General features: G+C 38.9%; 1 protein-coding gene across 1 annotated transcript in view; it reads right to left on the bottom strand.

The window, feature by feature from the left end:
- Window positions 1-3,309: 3,309 nt before the first annotated feature.
- Window positions 3,310-18,257, bottom strand: part of LRRC40 (leucine rich repeat containing 40) — a 34,350-nt gene continuing 19,402 nt past the window's right edge. Inside the window, 7 exon segments of the mRNA XM_038414263.2 lie at window positions 3,310-4,219; window positions 4,222-4,271; window positions 7,085-7,270; window positions 9,969-10,046; window positions 12,884-12,994; window positions 15,789-15,896; window positions 17,583-17,691. Coding sequence (XP_038270191.1) covers window positions 4,167-4,219; window positions 4,222-4,271; window positions 7,085-7,270; window positions 9,969-10,046; window positions 12,884-12,994; window positions 15,789-15,896; window positions 17,583-17,691 — 695 coding nt within the window. The 3' untranslated portion in view covers window positions 3,310-4,166.

The following is an 18,257-nucleotide window of genomic DNA, read 5'->3' as shown; positions in this document are numbered from 1 at the left end:
GCTTGTGAATGTACTGGGTACAGCCTCCATTCACCTCGTGCTCAAAAATTACCATGCAAACCCAATTGGAACTAAAGTAAACATTAATATAACCACCCGTTTGTAATTTTGTGTCCACTTATGAAGTTTGGCAATCGCCAACAGTGGGCTTTGAATTGGCCATCTAAGAGTGAGATATACTTACTAGCTTTTCATTTTCTGTGTCTGGGCTTTTATATTTTAAACTTCCAAATGTAAGTGTTTAAAATAAAATAGTCATCCAGTCAATTTTAGATTTCAAATAAGTGGAATAAAGTTATACATTTTGCTTTCTTGTTAACCAGATCTGTTTATTTCACTGTAGTGTAAGTATGAGCTAAACATAAAAGCAATGATGCAACTTTCAGGCCAGTAGTTTGGATTGGATAATAATTGAGTTGGTCTTTTTATGACTCCAGCTTTGGTATGCTTAATAAATGGCCTTACAGCCATGTGTGTGCAGCGCAGCAGTGACGCCCAGAGGCCAGGCAATGTAACCAGAGGCTCCTTGGCCATTTGAATTTTGATCAGACCTCAATGAAATTCCACCTTTGCAAAAGTAAATTCTCAGAAGGTATTATTTGATACTTATAGCATTTTAAACAGTTCCTTGTTTCATTAGAAATTCTTTGGCAATCTTTATGAGCATTAATAGCCTCAGACAATTCAAGCAGATATTCTGTATATTAATGCACACCATTTCACTGCATATAGTATTTACTTGCTCCCTCGTAAAGCAGTTAATGAAGAACCACCAACATGCCACAACAGTGCAGCACAAGAGGCTTGATCTTTATCAATTGGGGCCTTTTAGGCCTCTTTGCTAGCCTAAGTGGGTTTACTTTGAAATCATGGTCAAAACAAAGACTTATGTTTTCTACTTGTGAGTACTGTATCCAGTTCAAAACCAACAGCTTACTTTATTAAACACTTTACCATTTTATAAAAGACATGTTTAATTATGATGGAGATGGCTGTATTGTAATTAATATTTTGAGATAATTGTGATATTGAGCTTAAATTATATACAAAAGTCATTTTTGTATGTGTTAAAAAGATTGCTATATTACAAATGACTAACTGTACTTTTCAGTTTAATTACAGTATTGATGTAAATAAAGCTGAATGAAGAAATATTTACTACTTTATTAACATAGATTGTGAATGTATTTAATGTTTTTGCAGTATAAGGACTTACTGAACTTGAAAGCTGCTTCATTTTATGTGCAAAAAGGTACTTTAAAACTATATTTTACATCTATTGATTCAGTGAAATCAATGATCTTGTTAGTTAATTTGCACATGCAAGTTGTATCCTTCCAGTTTTATTTTATGTATTGACACTAATTGGTAAGGTGCATATTGTGTTTAGGATGCATTTTGCAGATGCTTTCTGTACATAAAAAAATACAGGGACTAAAACAATGCTGTGCAGTGTATAGCAGAGCCATTTTCGGCTTTGGTGTACCAACTTTTTCAGTATTTAAAAAGTGTTTTGAATAACATTAAAAAAGTCTCTTTATTGTACAAATAATAAAAATGTCACCTTATTGTAACTAACTTTTGTCATCTTTTAATATAAGAAGGGATATCAGTTATCCAAAAAGTAAATAATTTTACTGCTGTATCATCTGGCTTATGGAAAGAATTGTTGGTCTCTATCTAATTCCTTTTAAACTGCTGTTTAATACATTGTTTGATTTAATGAGGGGGAAAAAAAAGTAGTGAAGACAAAGATGCAGTTATCAAAGCTTCACTAAATATTTATTTACTAAATATATAACCTGCGGGGGTAATGGTTGAGACTCTGCCATTAGTTTTAATTGCCACAGTTAATTTAAAAAGTTCAGAGTAAAAAAAACCAAACGCATACCCAAACTTGCCAGTATACTCCCATCATTGAGCAAGTGTTTGAGTATTCTTCTGGTGAGGCATCATACAGTAGAACCTCAGAATTCTGAACTGCCCAGTCAACCACACACCTCACTTCGAATTGGAAGTATGCAATCAGGCAGCAGCAGTAGAGACCAAAAAAAAAAACAAATACAGCACAATAGTGTGTTAAATGTAAATTATAAAAAAAAAATTGAGGGAAAGTTTAAAACAAGTTGAAACTGGTTTTGTGCTTGTTTCATTTAAATGAAGATGGTTAAAAGCAGAATTTTTTTCTTTATAGTGAAGTTTCGAACGGTATTAACTCAATGGTTAGTTGTAAACTTTTGAAAGAACAACCAAAATGTTTTGTTTAGTTACGCAAAACCTCCATTTCCAAAGTGTTCGAAACCGTGAGGTTCTACTGTAAAATTATCTCAAACTGTATGAAGAAAAGCTACAGCACCTGAAGGTATAAAATTCAGTGTCTATATAGAATGTGCTTTGTATAGAAACTGGAAGAGTGCCTCAGTAATCTAAATATTAGACTTGATACAGCTATAAAATGCTGGGTACATTCATTCAAATAAGGGCAACTTTGGCCTTCAACCATTAGCCTTCCCACATAAATACATTGTCATTTGTTTTGGGACTTGGGTGGGGTTTTTTCCATTTGGATGAGGCTATGTCTTAAAACAGTAACACATCTACTCGAAAGCCCAACCTCCTTGTCCTTTCCTATTGCTATGTAGTGTTATGTTTCAGCTGTTTGCTGTCCTCCCTGTCCAGAGGGGGTTACATTACAGCGGTGTTGCATATACAGTGTATTGTGAAATTTATGATGAAAGGTGCTCATTAAATGTAAGACATTAGGGATGGGTAGATTTACTTTGTCTTAATTTTGGACACATTCAACCATCATTGGGTTGAAAGTTTTTAATTGGAGTGTTTTTTTAATTTTGCTGTTGGATAGGGGAGATGGGAAAGGGAGAAAGAGAAAAGTGTTGAATAAAAGCATAGTTTATACCCACCATACATAATATACAGGATATCCACTTTAGCTGTCTTCTAATGGCATGAGCAGGGTGAATGTGGCAAGAGGTCGCTTTTCTATTCCTAATTAGCACAGGATTCTCTTTAGGTATAAAATCTCATTTTCTTTTAAGTTCAATCAGGGCAGTGGGGGAAATGAGTTGCAATTAGAAGAAAAAGCCTTGGAAAAATTACTTTTGCAAGCCAAGGTAGGTAGAGATGTTCATCCATTCCTAATGTATGTACTGTAGTTTAGTCTGTAAGAATTAAAAGCCATCTGACCTCCAGTACAATACTGAATTCCCTTCAAAATGTGGCAGCTATCAGTCTTCAATACAGTTTGGAAGTGAAGTATTCAAAGAAAAGTCAATGCAAACCACCATGGGATCAATTTTGATTTAGGCTACAATTTATTGCATATAAAAGCCTAAAAAAGAGCAATGTATATACATTTACATTGCAGTTCAGATCTGACACACATCCCCCTACAAATTTATCACCAGTGTTGATGCATCTTAAGGTGCCATTTCCAGGATGAACAAACACATTTGTATGTAAGATGGCAAGCATATATAAACATTATTGAGCTAGAGAGCTTGACTGGTGCATTAAACTAAACAAAGGTAATGGTTTATACCCAACAGGAAATATTTATTTATTACTATTCAAACAAACACACTCTTTGTAGCACAGTTCATATTGTATCCTTACCATTATTATTAAAGCATTGCTGTGTAATTTAAGGTTTCAGGCATTTAACAGTAGGCAGACAGTGTGAAACACTTACCAATTTGCTTAAGAGCTCCTCTGCTATAAAGCATTTGGTCCCACAGCTATGGGCAATACAAACCTAAGAAAATCAGAAAGCTTACTTTTTATCTTTTATGCAACCCCTTTAGTGTTCTTAATTAAATAACTGAATTGTAAAAAAAAATTGCTTTTATTAATGGTAGTATCCAATTAAATCACTGAATTACAAATAAAGAAAAGTAGCATTGTAGTATTTTCAATTGAAATGTTGATCTATGCAACTCTGGAAGAAAATCGGTGAGATTTTATGGATGGGCTGTTTTTGTTTTTTTGGTTTTGTTTTTTTTTGGAAAACATGCAGAGAAAAAACACTCAATAGTTGCCAAACAGGAAGGAAGTCAGTTAAAATGGTGTATGGCCTTTGGGTTTCTGATGTTAAAAATCTTGCTTGTATTTTGATCCATAAGCCTAACAAAAGAATAAGTGTACTCTGATCAAGTAGGAATTCGACTTCTTAGGTATTCTAATACAGCAGCTGTTCCTTTGCCAAAATCGCTGCTCGAGGAGTGCGGAATGGATTTCCTCCTAGCAGAAGTGTCCTGGGGAAGTACAGAAATAAAAATGATTACTGTCAGTGCTTTTGCTTGTGCCAGCACATTCATATTTCATGCACACTTACGGCTCTTTAGAAAAATAAAAGAATCCCGCTTAAAGATGAAATAGTAATACTACGTTATGAATTTCTGCTACTTTATTTCATATTGGCATAATTCAAGTGCTAATAGTATGCCAACATATGTAGTGATGGATAGTTTTATGTGTGCATAATATACACATGTACCCTGTACTGCTGTACATTTAGGGGAACATACACTCTTTCAGTAAAGCCACTAGGCAGGATGGGGGGAAAAAAGCTTATTAAAATAAATGATAAAATCAATGGGAATAACAGGTTGTAGCATTGAGCTATGCTAAATGGCAACGTTGCCTTTTGCCAACTTAGTTGTTTTGCACAGGCTCCACAAGTCATTGGCCCTTTAAGTCCTGTCACCAGAGCACATTCCCATATGTTCCCTTCAAGCCTTCCCCATCACCTAGGATCTGTGTTTTGCTGAACTAGTCAGATCCTTAGGCCATGTATAAATAGGGAAAAAAAGATGCATTTTTATTGTGTTAACTAACATATTAAAATTCTAATCATGAACAGCATTTGTCAGCGCTACATAGGCTAGTTTTAGAGTTCACTAGAAACTATACTCCATAAGTCTGCAAGAGTCTCATAGCCCATACATTCATGTTCTTGAAAATATGATTAGCCAATAAATCTAAAACAAAGTCACTTGTAAAATCCTGAGTCAGAAAAACAAGTATGCTGTTTACTCTGAGAAATTTGGGTGACTCAGCCCCTCTTCTCAAGCCACATCAGTTGTGCAGCAGGTGGTTCCCACTTATGCCACTATGGTAAGAGAATAACTGCTATTTCTATTGGGAAAAGTAGTGCTAGGGTTCATAATTTGGCCATTTTAAACAATGCAGAACTGAAGCTTGGTTTACAAGCTGTCTGCCCACTTGATTTCCATTTCATTCACAAAAATGGTTTAAATTGGTAAAGCTAGTGATAGGCTGAAGAGTGGTTATTGAAAAAGTTATTTGTCCCTGTATGACTTCAAAACCTTAATTTTAAAAATTAACTTTATTTAATGAATTGCAAGAAGGAACACAGGACTTGACAGAGTGATCCATTTAGTCTAGTTTCTTGTCTTTATCAACACCAGTAACATCACAGTGGTGAAATGACCAGCCCCTAGAGCAAGTTTCTATCCCAACCCTTTCATGTAGGGGTTGGATTATTCCCTGAACCTTGAGAATTTATATTCTCAAAATGGTTATCTACTGATTCTAACCAGGGGGTTAAAGCACTCACCTGGCATGGAGGAGACATGGGGTCTCCCACAACCAGGCGTATGCCCTTCATCCCAGATGAGTGCTCTAACCACTGGCCTCTCTTTTTCACTTCCTGCATCCTGGACCTAAAAACCTTCCCCATGAAAGTTTCATTGAAATCATCCTTTCCCATGAAAAGCTTTGGTTTCAACTAACTGGCATTTTCTGACAAAAACTGTTCTGTAGAAAAATTCCTGACCAGCTCTAGTGTCTACATTTCCTTTTATCAATGTAAATTTGTTACCTTCCACTTTCATCACCTCCCCCCAATCTTGTATTGTGGGAAAAAAAATACATATTTGCTCTCAATTTATCTTCTCTGTAACGATCATTTTTTGACTTTTTTTTTTTTTTAAATCTCTCGTCTCTAAACCAGAATGGTCCCAAATCTTTCATTTTCTCCTCATGAGGAAGTCTTGTTATGCTGCTAATAATTTGCAATCCCCATCTCTGAACGACTTGTCTCTAGTATAAACATTGAGATTGAGCAAGCAGGACTGAACAGAGTATGCCAGGTGAGGACTAAAATTAATTTATAAAGTGCCCATATAATTTTTCAGTGTTATTTTCGATCACATTCTTTATGCACCCTAACATTTTGGGGAGGGGGTGTTCTATTCACTGCTGAAGCACAATGAGCAGAGATTTTCATGGAGCTTATACAGTTATACCCAGATCTTTCTCCTGAATGCGCAAAGTAATTTAGAACCTACGAATGTAGTTGAGGAGTTCAAATTATTCCTTCCAATATGGGTTATCATGCAGATGTCACACTGTATTCATCTGCCATAACACTGCCCATTCACCTATCTTTGTTATGAAATTCCTCAGTGGCTTTTCCAATCGTCTACTCTAAATATTGTGTCCTTTGCAAATGATGCCATTTAACTAACCCCCCCTCCTGATCACTGATCAATATATTAAATACCAGTCTTAGTGCAGACTTTTTGGGTAGCTTACTGTAAGTCTTTTAACAAATAGCCATGGAACAAATGTCAATAAATGGGGCATTATACATGAGTCTGATGACAGTTCTCTGTTATGAACAATCCCTGAAGTAAGTAAAGATAAGGCAAGTTAAGAACAGACCAGCAGCTAAATTCTAAATTTGTGGGTTTATTAAAGTTGGACTAACCACCAAGTTTGATGCTCGAGGCCAAACGCCACATTCAGATACCCCTATGTAATGTGAGGTAGCCTCTAATGCAAAGTATAATTTTCATATTACTCTGTTTAATAAATAGATAAATAAAATCATGAACCAAAAATTGCCTCTAGTCTCAATTAGTCGGAGAAACTATGAAAAAAACTGCAGCTGCTTCATAGTTGATGACTAGAGGTCAGGCATTTTATAAATTTAGACCAACATACAAATACACTGTTACTCTACCATTTTCCTTGTGACTAAAAAAAGGCCTAAAAAACAGTTATCAAAACCAAGTTATTGTGCAGTATTAAAAAAAGTCACCTAAGATTTACGCAGTTTCCAAGTTCTGGTGGCACTTGAAGGAGGTCATTATTCTGAAGGTCTATGGTGCCAAGCTTGTCCATCTTCCTTATTTGCAGAGGGTCAATGGATCCAACCTGATTGTTACTGAGTAGGATAGTTTCAAGTGTTGGGATGCGATAAAGAACATTGGGAAATATTTTAAACCTACCAAAAAAAAGAAAATAAATTCACTTAAGGAATCAAATCAGAAACACAGACATACAAAATGGGTAACAAAACAGATAATAGTGAGGTGAAAGACTAGATTTAACTGAGTTTGTTTAATAATAATCACTCATTAAAGGAACATTTTAAACATGCATTTTTGGGAGGGTGGCAGTAATCTTGATTAGTCTACTTGACAAACATAAAAGCAGAATATAATTTGCATGATGACTGGTCAGTGCTCATGTGAGAGAACAAAAGGCCAGCAGCACTCGTTTTGTAAAACTGAACATAGCAATGATGTCAGCTGGACATATTCCTCCTACAGTCTGAGCTAACAGTTCCTGTAAACATATTCATTACATTCCCCAACCTTAACCCTGCTTGTTTTATACCAATGAAAAATTGTCACCATTCAGATACCAACCTCCCACCCCAAATCCCACCATACTTATGACCACTTTCTATATTAAAACAACAAGAGCCCTGCATTTACAGACACCATGTTTATGGTCCATGGCACAAAGAAATTAAGTAGGAGCTTTGTTTCTTGTACTGCTAAATACTAACAGCTGTATTTCTAGCATAATGCATAGCACCCAGTGATTTGGCAAAAAAAACTAAATCACCCCACCATTTTCACAGCTTGTTTTCATTAATTAAGACACAGGCAAGATTTGGTTTAAAAAAGAGTGTTTTCCTTTTAAATATTAATACAGGAAGAACCTTCAATACTACTTAAAAACAAAACGGATCTTCACTTAGTCATTAAAAAAACCACAATTAAAACAATTCTGTCTTAAACAGAATGTTGTTGATTGTCTTAGTGAAAGGAAAATTACTTCCACTCCACAGAATTCTATTCATTTTTTTCTTGCTGGAAAACACTAAGATGTTACAGACCTAATCAGAATTCACAATGGGGGTGTTTTTTAGGGGGGAGGGTCTCTTTCTTCCCACTCACAGTTTTTATTCTGCTCTTTTAATGGCAACATTTTCAAGAGTCTCACTGCAGCCAAGGTGGACAGAGACAAGGGGTGTGCTTTGGGAGAAACTGTTTTTTAAAAAACTTTAAGCATAGCTTTTGGGAAACGGGGCAGGCTTGATTGGAGCAATGGAGCCAGCCACTCGGTTTAGCCACATGTATTGCTGTGACTCCAGGAGGAAGGAATCACTAGCAAAGGCAGGAAGGGCCTGCCATTCTCTGCAGCATCCTAATGAGATCGGAATTAGAAAGAGAATAAATATGAATCAGAATCTATTTAAATCATTGTTATAAATATATAACTAGTTCTGATTATTACTAAATAACCACTATGTCTCAGGAAACCTGTGACACATATTGCTCCCTGCAAGCACCAGCCATTTGCTGCAGCAATAAGTTCTTTGAAAAATAAGCACCATACGGTGCCTGCAAAATAGTATATGCCGATAAATCCCATTGTACTTTGTAAACTGCTTTAAAAGTTTGGCCCCAATTGGCACCAGCATAGGCAGAGAAAGCTAGCATCTCTATGAATCACAGCTTAGTACCGGGTATGTATCAGCTACTGAAGAAAGTTCCCTTACACACTGTTCACATAGGGCCTGATCCAGCAAAGTGCTGACTTTGATACATTCAAGCAAATTGACATATGGTTTCAATGAAAAAATCTGGAACAGGCACAAGGGACAATTTATATTTTCTTGTAAAACTGACCCTTTTTTAAATGGGCTGAAAATTATATTAAACTAACCAGCACCAAGCAATGCCATTTGTGAAAGGAATCAAAATCTATACTTTCACACATTGTTTCCTGCCAAACAGACAACAAGCTGGGCAGGAGTTTGTGTTTACACTTTGGTAAGAAGCAGTTTGCGCCCTGAAAAGTTCTGGTTGGCAATGGTGCCAAATTTCAAGCCTGCTCCAAATCATGAAAAGTAGTTTCTCCCTAAAACCATGAGGCACCACTAACTAAAACTGGGAGATGCAAGCTCATTATGAGTCAAGAAAATGAAAGGCTTTGGTAGATAGCTCAGGTCTGGAAACCTTTATCGTTGGTAAAATATGAAGAGTGAAATTCTGGCCCTATTGAAGTCAATGTCAAAACCTCCATTGACTTCAGTAGGGCCAGGATTTTACAAGAAATGTCTATCACTGAAACAGGATGAAGTCAGTGACTGGCAGAAAACCCTCAAAAATACCCACAGACACCCTTTAAAAAAAAAAATCACAAGTACAGGAGTATTTTTCTTATCAGGTGCCCCCATCCCAGCATCAGTGACAGAATATTCCTGTGTTAATTATCAGCAGAGGGAAGAAAAGAACACTTGCACCTGCTTAAATAAGACATGCAGTGCAACCCAGTTCCTTAGTTAACATATTTGCAGAATGCTTTGAACATTTAAACAATGAACATTACTGAGGTTGGGAAAACAGGAAAAAGATGCTTTTCTCATTGAAAAAAAACATGAAACGAGGTAACTAACATCTCAAATTATTCTCCATTGTTTTCATTAGTGACTTGGAAACAAAACTTCTTAACTAGCAGAATCAGAATCCTAATATGAACAGGCTCACTAGTACTGAGGAGGGGGAAGCATTGCCATTTTTATTCTCCCATGCACGTTGCTTCAAACACACAAACAGGATTACCACATGATGGTCTTTGCCTAATTCTCATTGTACGTTAATAGGTCTAGCTGCAAGGGTACTTACCTATTAAAGCAAAGATTTATTATTTGCAGTCTTATCAGGGCTTCCATTTCCTCAGGTAAAGATGTCAAAAAGTTATTTCTGAATTGTAAACAAAGAAAAGCAGCATTTACTAACCTTTAGAAAATTTAAGGTTTTCCAGAAAGCAAAATTTGCTAGTCTGTCCTTGAGCTGATATTACTAACAACATGCTAAACCAGTCAACTGCCTGGTGGATATGCCAAAACCACAGTCAGTGCAGATGGGCACTGAAATCATTGTTTTCTTTAGCATTTGATTGTTGCCAGTCAGAGAACAGATTTTATCATAAAGACATAGCCAAACATTTTGTAATGTGGCATCACCTTTATTTGACAACTTTCAGTATGCATGGATTAGGAATTAAGTAAATCAAATCTTTAATCAAGTCACCGATATAATTTCAATATAGCATTTATATAGTACTGTAAGGTGTACCCAGCACTGTACAACGGTCAGTGTGACCTATAAAGAACCCCCCAAGGAGCTTATGGACTAAAACCACATGTAGTTACAGTTCAGAACATTTCAGTCAAAGTGTGCAAGGAGCTGGCATCCCCTACCCCACCTCTAACATAGAACATTCATAATATGACGTTGTCCAAATCCACCCTCTTTCTTAAAAGGTTTTCAGGAGCTTCTTAAATGAGAAGAGAAAGGGGGGTTGAGGAGAAAAAAATGGGCCATTTCATATATAGTACTCAAGTAAGGGGGACCAATCCCTGAGGGTAATTAAATGTTGCACAGTCTTAGATTAACCCATCTGCCTGCACTCCCTTCCTGGGGCACTCAGCCTGGTTCCCTCCCCATCAACCACCTCACATGGTCTTACCCATCCCTGCAACTTGCAGTCTAACTCTTCCTCCCTCTTCAGCAGCACATAAATTAAAACAAGCTGGCTTAAATGTAACTAAGCCAATGCAAGCTGCTGTGGCTGGCTACTTTTCACTTTGCCCTATACCCTGGTAATAAGTGCCAATGACAATTCTACCACCTTGAATGCACCCCCTGAGAAGTTATGAAGATTAAATGTATTCATCTGAATGACAATAAGGAGGCTACTGGAAGTTACTGAAGCCACTACAAATATAGTTGCCCAAGGACACACTCCAGGCTTATTAATCTCTAGTCCTTAGGAAATTCTGCACCAAAAAAATAAAATTTTTGCACACAATATTTTAAAATTCTGCAAATTGTATTTGTCAATAAATAAATATGGCTCCAGCATGGCAGTGGGGAGTACAGGCCACTGGCTGCATTGAGGTGGGAGATCACCCTGAAGCTCCCACCTCCCCCGGTACAGGGACTTGGCAGTGAGGCTGCACCCAACCCTGACTCGGTGCAAGGGTCGGGCCTGCCCCAGAAACATCCTGGAGCCCAACCCCTTCTGTGCCAGGTGCACCAGGTGTGAATGGGCAGGCTCAGCCCAGCAGAATCCAAGGGTGGAGGATGCATGGGGGGATCCAGGTGTGGGGTGAGAAGTTTCTGTGGGGGAGCAATTTGGATGAGGGCTGTTCAGTGGTAGATATGGCTGCAAAGGGGCTTATTGGGAGGAGGGGTTCCAGGTGCAGGGGCAATGGGAGTCTGCAAGGGATCCAGGTGAAGGTGGTTGGAGCTCAGCGGCAGGAGAGGGGGGTTCGGGGTGTTGGTGTGGGGAGCTCAGAGGAGGGATCTGCATGCTGGAGGAGGGGGGTTGATGGGATGGGGGTCCAGGTGTAGCTGGTTGAGGCTCAATGGGGTGGATGTCTGGGGGGTGGAGCTTGTCAGGAGAGGTTCAGGTGTAGGGGGGTGGGGCTTGTCAGGGTGAGGGTTCGATGGGCCTGCTTAATGGAGGAGCCCCAGCTGCTGCCCAGGGGACTCCGCATGCTGCGCTCCCACTTCCCCCCGTGATTTCCCTATCACCTTTTCTTCCCCATCTCATCTCCCTCCCCCACTACCCCATGCCTCATCCTCCTCCCCTCACTCCAGGGGTGCTGGAACTATTTGTCTAGTGGGGGTGCTGAAAGCCATTGAACCAAGCTGTAAAGCCTGTATATAATGGAAACCACTTCAAACCAGGGGATGCGGCAGCACCACCGCACTGCTAGTTCCAGCACCTGTGCCTCACTCCCACATTCCCCTCCCCCTGCCCTAGTCTGCCCTGCCCTTCCTTCCCCACTGCCCCTTCCCTCATTTTCCCCACCCCACCACGGGCACTCACCATTGCACAGAAAAGAGGAAGGCTCCTAGCAAGGAAGAGCTTGACTGGCACTAGCACCCAGGAGGCAGCATTCAGCTGCAGAGTCATAGGAGCCCACGCAGCCTCCTTCGGCTGGACAGCTCTGCGCTTTCAGAAATGGGGGGAGGGGGAGCCAGTGGCATGTAACCCTGTGTGTTCCCCCCACGCCTCGCCGCTGCTGGGGGGGGCAATCCCCTCCCAAAAAACTGCACCTATGGTTGTCCCCCCACGTGGCGTCCCTTTGCTTCCCTGCTGTTTTCTGCAGGGAAGCACAGGAATTTTGCAAGAGGAGTGTTTTCTGCGGGCATGCAGTGCCGCAGAATTGTCCCATGAGTAATTCTCAGAGAGAATAACTGTTTGGTACCTGCTGCCACAACTGCCCTAAAGGCTCTTTTCTCAGAGTCCCTTAAACTTCATGAGAGCCTTTACATCCCTGATGCAGAGCATTTCAGACAGATCATGTCTTATTTACTTAGGGCTTGCCCACTTGATCAATTTTCAACGATTAGGTCTAGGCTACCTGATCACCATCCAACTCCAAGCCTGCCAACTGTTCAACCATCAAAGAAACAATTAGGAAAATTAAAGATTATTGCAGTACTGCAATACTGTACCAACAGATAGTTTAAAAAGGCACGAAAAGAAATTACTCTAAAAGGAAGTCCAGCAAAACATCACAAACCTGATATCCAAGTGTGTCAATTTATGAAGTACACAGAGCTCCAAGGAAATGGTGGAGAGTTTATTGAAGCCAAGATTGACATCACAGACTGATTCTTTCAGCTCCACAATCCTGCAACCCATTACAAATAAAGTTTCTTACATGAGTAAAACATCTCCCTTTTTATTAAAAAGAAAAGGAGTACTTGTGGCACCTTAGAGACTAACAAATTTATCTGAGCATGTAGCTCACAAAAGCTTATGCTCCAATAAATTTGTTAGTCTCTAAGGTGCCACAAGTACTCCTTTTCTTTTTGTAAATACAGACTAACACGGCTGCTACTCTGAAACCTCCCTTTTTATTGTGTGTGTAATTTATAAATAACAACTTTCCTTTTATGGAACTTTCATTGATACGTCAGGTTATTTTCTGTGCTCTTTGGGATTTCAGTGGCAGTGTTGGCAGGAGGAAAATAATGGGAGATGCACTTATGAAAGCAGACTGTCCTTGAGACTTATATTTTAACGTCAAGACAAAAGCCCACAGTTAACTTTCTAAGATTGCCGTCACTCATCCAAACGTCAGGGTTTACTATTAAAGTGCAGTCAGCAAACAAAATATTTCAGAAAGCTGTGGCAAAAACAGACTGGACTTTCACGGTTAACTTCCGCACTGTAAATGCTGTTTTACTAAAAAGGCACGGAAGAGTCACTCTTATTAGCCACAATGAAATGCAATAGCTAGTTTCAATGTTGAAATTAAATTCCAGTCTTTCATTTTTGTTTCATTGTATCATTATTGTGAATTACAGAGTGAGCTGTAGCTCACGAAAGCTTATGCTCTAATAAATTTGTTAGTCTCTAAGGTGCCACAAGTACTCCTTTTCTTTTTACAGAGAACATTGTATTTGTTGCTCTTGTAAGCAGTGTGCTGAGATAATTTTGAGACACTCCAATGTGAACTATTTGGAAGTTCATGAAGTTAATTAACATGCAGAGTATTCATCTCTCCAAATTGTGATTTCTTCTGAAATTCCTTCCTGTCAAGCAGCTATTCACATACACGGTTCACCTACATCTTCCTCCCACAATCTTTAATACAGTGACTAAATAAATGGGGCTGTTTACACACAGACACAAACACTGGTTTAATGAACTGATTTTTCTACAGAATTCTAGGAATACACTTGCATGGAAGAGAGAGTTTCGTTTAGGAAATAGAACAAAATGACTGTCCCTATCAGTTGTATTTGTTTTTGTTCAGTGCCTAGTACAATGGAGTCCTGGTCCATTATAAGGGCTCCTGGGCTCTACTGCAATACAAATAAATAACAGGTCTATGTACAGACATGCAGGCATATATGATTATTATATATTTATATTATAGTGTTGCTTCGAGACCCCAGTTAGGATCACAGCCTTATTGTGGTAGGGCTGTACAAACATATGAAGAAATGGTCCCTTCCCAGAAGAGTTTAAGCATTCATACAGTACTCAATTCAACAGCTTCTACTCAAGTGAGACTCCCATTTAAGATAATTTTTGTTTGAATAAGGACTGCGAGATCAAAACTGTGGTATGTATGCAAAATACAGTATAACAGCAAGAAACTAGCTAACATATAGAACCAAGAGCGAATGTTATTTCGTTCACATTTTTGAGTGTTTAGGTACTGCCGCTTATATACTCTGTTTGTCAAAATGCAAGGATAGGTGTTCCTCTTACCAGATAATATTTTTTATTTTACTGTAGCCCTAAGAGGCCCTAATCAGGACTGTGGCTCCTCCTTCCCCTGGGTGGGCTCTCTTTCTGACTGTTCATCTCTGCCTCACTGCATGGATGGGGGCTTAGCAGTTCTGATCTGTAACTCCTAGCTTGAGCCAAAAGGCTATTGTGCCAGATAGGGGAGTCAATTTCAATAGCTCTCAGCTCCCCTGTTCAGCATCAGGTTAGAACATCTTCATTCAAATCCCTCCTGAAAACTCACTTCTTTCTTGAGGCCCACAAACAGTAACTCATGTTGTAAAAAAGATATCACTGTGCTATTAAATAAATTAGAATTAAGCGCATTCTTGTGTCGTCTATTTAGTCTGTAAGCTCCTTGGGGCAGGGATCATATCTTCCTTTTTATCTAGTACAGCACACTCTTAAGTTCTTTACAAATAAAAGACTGTGTTGCTCCCACTGAAGTTATTGCAAAGCTTTGCATGGACTTCCATCGAGGTAGAATGAAGCCCAATAATACCTGGTGCTACAGTACTAGTGGTTTCATGCTTGGAGAGTCTGCCAGACTATCACTGAAGGGGGGAAATGTTGAAATTATTTATGCTTGCAGGAAACACTAAACTGAAGTACCTGCAAAAGTTGCATTTTAAGTTGGACCTCATCTAAGGCACACAGCTGTCTGCTCTCAAAGCACTGGATCCACACAAATTATTTCTTTGGATAGGAAAAGGTGAACCACTTTGTGGTGATAACAATGAACAATCCTACAGATTCACCAAACTGGTCAACTGGCAGTACTATATTTTTATTATGCGAAGTGTCACTGAAGTGTCCCTCATTTGTTTCAACAACACTTAGCAAAGCAAAAAAATAAAAACACACACACACACGCCTGCATGTGTGTAATGAAAGTATTACTCAGCCATATCTTCTCCTAGCTATGCTTCTTTCACCTACAATTAGCATCTAGATAAAATACCTGCACATACTCGGACTAAGCAAAGTTCTTTTCAGGAAAAGGTGCAATTCTCAAATTCATAGCATCATAACATAAAATACATCTTGAAGTAGAAATTAAGATATGGAGCAAATATTCTTGGCAACAAGGTTAAAAACACAAAAGTTTTAATACACTGCAGAGGGACAAAGAGAGAAAAGAATTATTAGGATATGGAATGACATCTACCAAGGAGCAACTGTACCTTTTTGGAATTTCATTCAGCTGATTCTTGCTGAAGTTTACAGTAGTGATAGAATTGCTACCGACTGCATTAAATATTTCATCAGGAATCACAGCTGCTCGTTTCTCACTAAACAAAAAACATCTTAGTTAGCAGAGTTACATGAACATGTCAATCATTCTCTGTTTATTAACTGGACATTCTTCCTCTTTTAGAAAGATAATCAACAGAAAAAGGTACTGGAATGTGGATGTTTTTGAATTCCTCTTAACCCGAAGGCTATCAGAACATGGTGCCATGGTACCTCGTGCATAGGCAATTTTATCACCTCATGCTGTGATCCTGATCTGTTGTCAGACCCTAAAAGATAGGCAGTCTTAGGCCAGATCAATACCTCAAACATGTAAATGCTGGAGGAAAAGATGCTGGGACTACCCAGGTGTCACTCTTACTTCAGAACCAAAGCCTCAGTATAGTGCCACAGGGTCCCTGATGCTAGAGTTGTCATCTTTCAGATGAGAAAGAAGCTGAATTTCTGAACATTTGTGGTAATTAAAGATCCCATGGTACTTTTCATTAGAAAAATGGCATTAACCCTATTGTTCTGGCCCTATTCCAGCTCCAATAATTACATTGTGCACACACCTGCAGTTTCCAATGGATGTGATATTATTTCCACTTTTTTGCCTAACCTGTGAAGCATTGCTTCCATTTCCAAAAGTAGTTGAAGAGATTTCTTACAAACCACAAAGGGGTTTTGGGAGGGTAATTTCTTAATGTTTCTAAAACACTTGAGATCTTATAATAGGTGCTAAAAGTGTCTGATGCATTAACATTTCAGTGAGCTTTAAAGAAACTCTACCATGCTTGTTACAGGGCACACAAAATAAAAAGATACAGAAGCAATACCAGGATGTGCAAGAGTTTAGGATCTCTGCATGTCTGGATGCACCATATAGGGCTGATGCACCATGTAGGGCTGGCCAGAAAACAAGAATTCTGCCTTGCAAAATGTTGGAGATTTTGGAATTTATTTTCATTCCCAGTTGGAACGAAAATGAAACCTGAATTTTTCACAAAAAAACCTGTATGTGAGAGAGAGAGAGAGAGAGAGAGAGAGAGAGAGAAAGAGACGCACACACCAAAATAGACAATAGAGTGGTGGCCACGGCCCTTACCTGGGATGTGCGTGATCGAGGCTCAAGTCCTGCCTGGTTTGGAGCAGGGTCTTGAACTTTGGTCTCCCAGGGTATGACTACACTGCAATTAAAAACCCATGGCTGGCCTGCGATTGCTGACTCAGGCTCACAAGACTTGGGCTAAAGGGCTGTTTAACTGAAGTGTAGATGTCCCAGGCTCTGGCTGGAGACTGGACTCTAGGACCTGCAAGGTGGGAGAGTCCCAGAGCTCAGGCTGCAGCCCGAGCCAAAAACGTCTACACTGCAATTAAACAGCCCTGCAGCCTGAGCGCCACGAGCCTGTCAGCTAACACGGGCCAACCACAGGTGTCTAATTGCAGTGTAGACATGCCCATACATCTTAGGTGTGTGTCCTAATCACTGGGCAGTTCTGAATGAGTGCCTGGGACTCTGGCTGTCTTGACCCAAGAAATCTTCTTGATTAATTTTTTTTCCCCGAACTGATACATTTCCACAAAATGTTTCAGTTTTGATAAAACAATGTTTTTTGAAGGAAAAAAGTTTCATCAAAAATATTTTGACCAGCTCAAGCACTGAGAGTCTGAAAACAAAGGAAATGTAAAACAAGAAAGTATTCTTACAGTTCTAGAAATAGATAGCCTTGTGAACCACATACCTATATTCTAATACTTTTAATGCAGTTATGGCATGAATGTTAATCCTTGACTCACTTGGAAGAGTCATGGCTGTCACAGGAGACCCCTCATTCAGGCTAGTTGTATCATCTAGAGAAAACAACCATACATGTAAAAAACAAACAAACAAACAAACAGCATTTAATAGATGTTAATACTCGCATAAGCACACATGTAGTACCCCTCTCTCTAGAGTTCCTATTGTTTGTTATCTGTCATCTTGAGGAAAATGGTGTCAGTGGTTAGAGAACAGTCTGGAATGTCTCTCTCTAGTAAATCCAGAGGATTAAAGAATCCAAGTCTATAACTGTGCATGTATGGAGCTGCAGCAACAGGCTTTAAGACTCAACGTACCCATGGGTTAGTGTAAGAATCTGTCAGAAAATATAACTATATTCTAAACCTAATTTCCACAAAAAAGGAAACTATACAGATTTTAAGCATCAATTATGAAAAAATGTATGGTAGCAGATATAGATTAACACATCCAGTGATGCTTTTACTACAGAGAAGTCAAAAACAACAACATGCATTATTTTTCAAGCCAAATTTCTATGAAACAGGACTGCAGTCATCAGTTTATCTAGCTCTCAGACCTCATACTTAGATATTGCAATAAGTGTAAGTATAACTTTATCATCTACACCATAGTGTCT

This window comes from Dermochelys coriacea, chromosome 8 (genome assembly GCF_009764565.3).
Source record: "Dermochelys coriacea isolate rDerCor1 chromosome 8, rDerCor1.pri.v4, whole genome shotgun sequence".
NCBI classification, from domain to species: domain Eukaryota; kingdom Metazoa; phylum Chordata; order Testudines; family Dermochelyidae; genus Dermochelys; species Dermochelys coriacea.
The sequence above is the reverse complement of the archived record's forward strand: the minus strand, read 5'-3'. Positions and strand labels throughout refer to the sequence as shown.